General features: G+C 42.3%; 1 protein-coding gene across 1 annotated transcript in view; it reads left to right on the forward strand.

Moving 5' to 3' along the window:
- Positions 1-8254, forward strand: part of LOC119583549 (zinc finger protein 287-like) — a gene marked incomplete at its 3' end in the record, with an annotated part of 39605 nt that extends 31351 nt beyond the window's left edge. The window contains 1 exon segment of the mRNA XM_037932089.1: positions 7953-8254. Coding sequence (XP_037788017.1) covers positions 7953-8254 — 302 coding nt within the window.

Consider the following 8254-nt stretch of genomic DNA (forward strand, 5'->3'; position numbering starts at 1 on the left):
CCTCCTCCTTTTCCTCTCTCCTCCTCCTCCTCCTCCCTCCTTCTCTCTCTCTCTCCTCTCTCTCTCCACTCTCTCTCTCTCTCTCTCCCTCTCTTTCTTCTTCCCCCTTTCCCCCTTTTTATCTTTAACTTCCCTCCTTTCCCCCCCCTTTCTCTTGTTGTGTTCATCTTTCACGATCATCTCATATCCCTCCCCCTCCCCCCCTTCCCTCTTCGCTCCCCCTTCCCCATCCTCCCCTCCTCACTCCTCCCATTCCCCCTCCCTCCTCCCTCTCTTCCCTCACCATCTCCCCTCCCTCCCCCACCCCTCCTTTCCTCCTTCCCTTTTCTCACTTCCGCTTACCTTCTCCCTTCCCTTTCTCCCCTACCCCTACCCCCTCTGCCCCTCCTCCACCCCTACCCCCTCTGCCCCTCCTCCACCCCTACCCCCTCTGCCCTCCCGTACCCGTTAACCCCTCTTCCCCCCTTACCCTCCCCTCTGCTGCCACCCTCCCTTTAACCCCCTTCCCTCCCTACCCCTCTCCCCTCCCACCCCTACCCCTCTGCCTCTCCCCTACCCCTCCCCACCCCCCTCCCCTCTCCCCTCTCCCCGTCCAGCCTAAATAAACCTGCATTATCTCTCGGCGCAAAAGGTTAAAAACCCGAGGCGTACCCTGCCAGATTTGTGCGCCGTAACATGCACGTGCTTCGATTCTCACGGTTATCCCTTCAATATTTGTCTGTCTCGATTTTAAGGACGGTTGGTAAATATTTTTAAGTTGGATGAATGATAAAACTGTATGATTATTATTATTTGTTTGTTTGTTTGATTGTTTGTTTTAGTTTGGTGTAGTTTAAATTTAGTTTGGGTTTGATATCTTCGTTTAATGTGATTATTCATTAACATTTTATTAATTTTTGTTGTTTTTCCATGCTGTGAAGCTGGTTTGCTATGTGTGTCTATAATAACGTTGAATGTAATTATATAATTTTTGTTTTTTATTGATTTGTGTTATTCATTTCATTATTTTTTATCATACTATTTAGGTCTGTTCGCTGTATTTCTCATTTATTCAATTGGAGAGAAAAAAATAGAGGGTATGTTTTCATTAGGTTAATTACGTTTATTTATATGTTGCTTATTGGCAATATATTTATGATTTTATTTTTAATTTCAGTTATTTTCTGTGTTGTATTTGTGCTGTTGATTTCATTCTTCTAGTCAGTTTTGTTAATTCTATTTTAATTTTATTTCATTTTTATTAATTTCATTTCATTGCTCATATGTTCTGTTATTTTATTTTGTTCAATATATTCATTTAGCTTATTTTTATTTTGTATATTTCATTTATTGTGTTTATTCACTGCGTTTATTTTGACTTAGAAAAAAAATACAAGATTTTTTTCTTTGCCGCTTCCTGTCCTCTGATTGGCCAGGCGAAGATGGTCCGATTCCTTTGCGCGAATCGTAGAAATGGGAAATGACACTTGATTGTTAGTGTTCGTTTGGTTATGCTGTTGGTTACTGTTTATTTTTGCTTCAGTTTTATTTTTTATTTATTTTTTTAATTGTTATTATTTTATTTTGTTTTATTTTTTTTTTTGATGAACAGTATGGGGTGGAAGGTTCTTTCAAGAACAGTTTTGTGTGAAGTGATAACTGCTGATAACAAGAATGACGAATTCGAACATGTTGTGTACCTGAGACCATTCGCTGTAATTATTTCTGATGTCGTCATCTCATGCCCATCGTCGTTAATTGTGTAATCACCGTCGTTATTATCGTCACCACCATCATTGTCATCATCACCTATATAACATTTGTCACCACTATCGTCTTCATTATTGACATCATCATCGCTACCACCATCATCATTATCACCATCACTCACCATTCTTATCAGTACCACCACTGCCATTCTGATAATTATTGTAAAATTTATTTCTAAATGCCAGGTTCACAGCCGCGAGATGATCACAAATGTAATTATCATTATCACCACCAACACCATCGATATCATCATAGTCATTATCATCATCTCCTCAGCTATCATCATTATTATTGTCATATAGTCATTATCATCATCTCCTCAGCTATCATCATTATTATTGTCATCACCACCACCAACTCATTATAGCTATTATAATCACTATCATCATTATCATCACCACCAGCAACATGATTTTTATCAAGAGCCGCTCATAATAAGTGATAATGTCAGCTCTTGCGTCCGAATGACAGAATATGAAGACTAGGGTGAGAGAGGGAGGGGGCAGGTGCTAGGAGGAGGGAGAGAGGGAGGAGGAGGAGGATGGAGGGAAAGAGGGAGGGGGAGCAGGATAGAGGGAGAGAGGGAGGGGGAAGAGGATGGAGCGAGAGAGGGAGGGGGGAGAGCATGGAGGGAGAGAGGGAGGAAGGGCAGGAGATTGGGAGGGAAAGAGGGAGGAAGGGAAGGAGACTGGAAGGGAGAGAGGGAGGAAGATAAGTAGATTGGGGGGGAGAGGGAATGAAGGAGGGAGAGAAGAGAAAAGTTAGTATTAAATAATTTCATTTTTATCTTGTTTCTCTACTTCTGTGAGTCAGTGATAGCGAGGCAAGGCATTTGGTGACATACAGACAAATCCCCCCCCCCTCTCTCTCTCTCTCTCTCTCTCTCTCTCTCTCTCTCTCTCTCTCTCTCTCTCTCTCTCTCTCTCTCTCTCTCTCTCTCTCTCTCTCTCTTTTCTCTCTCTCTTTCTCTCTCTCTCCAGTACCTTTACTCCGAAAATATTGATGTGTTGCCTTCAGGAAGTCAGAACTAGTGCTCGTTATCAAATCAGATTAACACTTGTTGATTATATTAACTTTATTATAGACACTGGTCTTGTCTTTGATATGATGAGTGATATAAAAGTTTTTTTATCAGCCAAAACTATGTTTTTTTTATACAGTGATAATAGCACAGCCCTTCAGGCATGTATATAACACTAATGTTTGACTAATAGCCCTCTACACAAATAGAAGCACAGCCAGTTTGATAGATACTTTGGTATCTTACCCTGGCTTTTTGCAGGGCATGTACACTGTTCTGTAAATAAATGTTATCAAATAATATCAAATCTCTCTCTCTCTCTCTCTCTCTCTCTCTCTCTCTCTCTCTCTCTCTCTCTCTCTCTCTCTCTCTCTCTCTCTCTCTCTCTCTCTCTCTCTTCTCTCCTTCTCTCCTTCTCTCCTTCTCTCCTTCTTCTTTCACCATCTGCCTTCGTTCCCTGACCCTTCTCTTCTCCTCTCCTCTAGCTCTTTTTTCCCTCCCTTCTTTCTTTTTCGTCCTCCGCCGTGCCCCGTTACGTAAGACGGGGGGGGGGGCTGTTACTCGGTCCTTTTCATAACCTGTGGAGGAGTATTTCCGTTCCTCTGCGGTGACGAGTCCACGACATGTCCCTTCCTCTTCCTCCTTTCTCCTCCTCCCCTCGCCGTTATCTTATCGTTTCCTCCGTTATCCTTCCTTCCATCCCCTTTCCCCTCCTTCTCCCTCTCATTTTTTTCTCCATCTCATCCCCAATTTCTCTTTCTGTACCAGCTCCCTTTCGCTCTTCTACCTCCTCCTCCTCCTCTTCCTCTTTCTCACCCCCCCCTTCTCCTTTTCTTCTTCCTCCTTCTCCCCCTCCTTCTCCTTCCCTCCTCCTCCCACTCCTTCTTCGTCTCTTCATTTTTGGCCCCCACGTACCCATCATCACATCGCCCTGCTTTATCTTTCCTCCATACTTTACTAATTCAGTTTATCACTCACCAATCACCCATTTACCGATCTTTTTCGTCTTTTAATTTTCCTCCTCTCTTGACTTCTCAATCTAGACTTAATCTAGAAAATAAAACCACACCTAGAGCGATAGATTGTGTGGATTATAGAAGCAGAAAATTGTTTATTCACGTTGGGTATTAACGTGAGACAGAGGAGAGAGAGAGAGAGAGAGAGAGAGAGAGAGAGAGAGAGAGGAGAGAGAGAGAGAGGTTGGAAGTGAAAGAGAGGGCTAGAAGGATAAAAAAAGGGGGGGGAGAAGGTGATAGAAAGCAGTCAGAATTAAAACACCCAACGGTAACGACAATATATTTTCTTACTTGCGTTAGTTCTGTATCGAGTGTCAAATTTCTTATCATAATATTTTTAATCTTAATATAGTCACGGATAAAATAACTTATCCATTTTAATAGAGACGGTAACGGGGTTTGGGAGTGTGTACGCAGAACTTCTCTTAGAAATATTGCATTTATGAATCTTATCGTCAAAGGGAAAGAGATAGACAGTGGACTTCGGCCGCAGTGCGCAGGTGAGTGGAGGTATTACGTGTGAGGTCATGTTCCTGTTCTTCCCTCGCGCTTTCTTATCAGGGTCCTTCTCACGTCTCTCTCTCTCTCTCTCTCTCTCTCTCTCTCTCTCTCTCTCTCTCTCTCTCTCTCTCTCTCTCTCTCTCTCTCTCTCTCTCTCTCTCTCTCTCTCTCTCTCTCTCTCTCTCTCCCCTCTTATATATACATACACACACACACACACACACACACACACACACACACACACACACACACACACACACACACACAAATATATATATATATATATATATATATATATATATATATATATATATATATATATATATATATGTATGTATGTATGTATGTATGTATGTATATATGCATACATACATACAGTATATATATGACTATCGATCTGTCTCATTCCCTTCCCCTCCCCCACGCCAGCCCGAAATCCTTGCCGCGGGGACGGCGAGCGCGCTAACGAGCGGGCATCCGGTGTCCCGCGTAGGCCTGGAGTACTGGGTATATTTCGAGTTGGAAATGCCCAACGCTTGCTTTGTATTTCTAGAAGAGGAAAAACGTGTGGCGTCACGTTTGGTCGCGGTCGCCAAGGCTGCGAGGCGCCCTTATCTCCCTTATCAGGTGGCTTCGGAACGAACTTGTCGAATCACACCTCGCGTTACGCGGCCCCTCCACCTCACCCCCTGTCCTCCCCCTCACTATCAAGCTGTTTCTCACGGCCACTTTGTCTATCTCTCCCTCTTCCTCTCCCTCTCCCTCTCCCTCTCCCTCTCTCTCTCCCTCTCCCTCTCCCTCTCCTGTTCCTGCTCCCTTCCTCTCCTCCTCCTCCCTCTCCCTCTTCATCTTCCTCTTCCATTCCCTGTCCATCTCCCCTTCTCCCGCCTTCTTTCTAATTTTACCATCTTTATCTCCCTTTCTTTACCTTCAAATTAAATGTCGTCTTTACCCTATCGCCACCGAATCAGCAGAATTCCCTGCCTCAGTTTGGTTAATTTTGTTCCGCGTGGTCAATCCAGGTGCAGCAGCAGATAAACTGTTTGTCCTCCCAAAGTGTATTGCATCGCCCATTCATACTTTACAGGTCGATGGTGAATGCTCATTAGGACAGTCCACGCATTTGTGAGCGCTGAAAGTGACACGATTCATGAGACATGAATCACGAGGCGTTTTGTGAAAATTGTCGAATCATGTAAACACACGGGAGCGGATACGGGGCGATATAAAAGGTAATTTGGCAACTCGTACTCCGGCCGCGGCAGACAGTGTGGCGTCTCGAAGGAGCGGCGGATAGGTGGCTGGTCCAATTTCGAATTTGGGATATTTCGGGGGATTCGAATTCTAGTGTATTTGATTCTACCTGGAGAATGGGTATTTGGAGTGTAGAGATGTCCTAATGTTGTTCGTGAGAGGAATTTGACGAACAGAGGTGTACGGGTGTGAGATGATGGACATACATTTTGCTTTTTTTTTTTGACAAATCATTGTTATCGAGGCATAGTGCGGTAGATAATAATCATTAAATAATATTAAATAAGGAGAATAAATGGTGTAAATAACAGCAATGATGTCATCTGAATCCACGTTGTTCCGCGGATGATAACCGGATGAGGGAAGAGTTACCAAGTCGCCTTACTTTTACTCTATTTTTTTCTGTTAAGATCGTTTCAATTTTTAAACTTTGTTTTTATAAAAGTAATTCCATAATGCATGTTATGCAATGAATATAACAATTTCAATGCACGAAGAAAGGGAAGGAGAGGGATAAGAGGGAGAGAAATGAGTATACGGTAACTGTCGGGAGGGTATATAAGCACGGGGAGGCTCGCCACATCTCAGTACTTCTCTCACCCTCTCGCTAGTCATAACGTTATTACTCTCACCGAGTAATGTCTTTGCCCTTGAGGGTAGGGCTATAGCAACAACTACCGTCCAGTGAAATGGTTGTTAATAGTTGGCCGTTTTGTTTAGTGCAACTAGTGAAGTAGCCAGTAGAGCTTTCTGGTGACTCAGGAAAAGTGTTACTACATATTTTTTTCATCTTTACCTGGTGTCAGTGTTGTATACCAAAGAACGCATGTTTTATTTAAATTAAGTAGACAGCTTTGTCGCCGCAGTGTTTTGGTACAAGCTTTAATTACCGTACTAGTGTGTAGACGTGAAGAGTGGTAGACATGGTAGTGTCAACAGAAGAGTACCGACACAAGATATTCGGCGTCATTCCATCTCCAGATCATCAGCCAGTATTCTGTAAGTGACCGCTTCTCTCTGTTCCTCTCTGCTCCTCTCTTCTCTGTTCTCTTTTCCCTTCTCTTATCTCTTCTCCTCTCCTCTTCCCTTCTCTTCTTTTCTCTCCTCTCCTCTCGTATTCTCTTTTCTCTTTCTCCTCTCCTTTCCTCTACTCTCTTCTCCTCTCCTCTCCTCTCCTCTCCTCTCCTCTCCTCTCCTCTCCTCTCCTCTCTCTCCTCCTCCTCCTCTCCTCTCCTCTTACTTTTGGCTAATCACATTTCATTAACATAGTTCTAATTATGATGATGAATAAGGGTGAACTCCGTGGTACATATTTTTGAATTTCTCGTCTACGAGAAAAGAATTTTAAGGTGCGATTTAATTAATTTTCACCTGCTTAATTTATCTCGGTAGAAAGTAGTCGGTTTGTGAAATTATTTTATGATTAGTATCATAAATAAATAAAATGCATGTACACTTGCTATTAGTTTGTAAATATATGCTATGTAGATTAGAAAAAATATGGAGCAAATCATAAAATTCGATATTCACCTATGTATGTGTGTGTGTGTGTGTGTGCGTGCGTGCGTGCGTGCGTGTGATATATATATATAATATATATAATATATATATATATATATATATATATATATATATATATATATATATATATATATATATATATATATATAATGTCTGTATGTATGTTTATACATTTATTATATATAAAATACAGGTTGCACGTGTATATATACCTTATTTATTGCTTCAGTATAAGTTTTAAACTTGCGGAGTGACAGAGTAGATGATGAACTCAATAGATGCTAGTGTTAAAACCGTGGCTTGTTAGCGAAAATCGTAAATTAGATTAGGCATTAAAAAAAATAATAAAACACGTACTTCATTGTGCACTGAAAATTAACTTTTTTTTTTCTTTTTTCATTGTGCTTGCAAGTTCTTGATTAAGAGGAATTTTTTGATTAGGTATTAGCGTGAGTTGATGAAGTTAGAATTAGCTCTTAAAATCGTTATTACATAAATACAGAAATTACGTGAATTTGTTATTTCTCGCTTGTAAATTTTAGCTTCTAATTGGACGAGCGAGAAATTCAAATGCACGTCTTATCACTGGTGTTTGATGTTAATGTATGAGTGGTGAAATGTTTCCGTATATATACAAGGACTGTGATACTATTTTTCTTGTCTTGTTGAAAGCCGTTTCTAGTTAGGCTGTGCATAAAACTACCATGAAACGCGAAGATACGACTACAAAATCGATCGATATTGGTTATTGATCTAAGGTCATAGCAGATGCGTGTTTCGCCGTGTGCGCGAATCGAGCCCTGTTTAGCGTTATGTAATTTCTTGATTGTGAAGCATTGTGCGTACTGACCATATGGCGTACTCATCTAAGGAACTGTTCTCTCCCGCAGGTGAAACAGACATGGCTGCGGCAACAGCGTCTCCAGAGCCTAAGGGCACGTTGACCCCCCCAGGCTCCTCCCCCCTGAGGGCGGAGTGTGACCCCACCCGTGACTCCTCCCACAACTCCACCCCCCTCTCGCCAGAGGCGCCCCCGACCCCAGACTCCGCCCACATGGCCAATGAGCCCACCAATCACAGCGCAGCTCGCCTCCAGCCCACCAGTGAAAGAGAAGAGAGCAACATCTTGACCAATCAAGAGCCTCTCTCAGGAGCCAAGAAGCGGAAGGCAGCGAAGGTTCACAAAGTCGAG

Source organism: Penaeus monodon, chromosome 2 (genome assembly GCF_015228065.2).
Source record: "Penaeus monodon isolate SGIC_2016 chromosome 2, NSTDA_Pmon_1, whole genome shotgun sequence".
In the NCBI taxonomy this organism is placed as follows: domain Eukaryota; kingdom Metazoa; phylum Arthropoda; class Malacostraca; order Decapoda; family Penaeidae; genus Penaeus; species Penaeus monodon.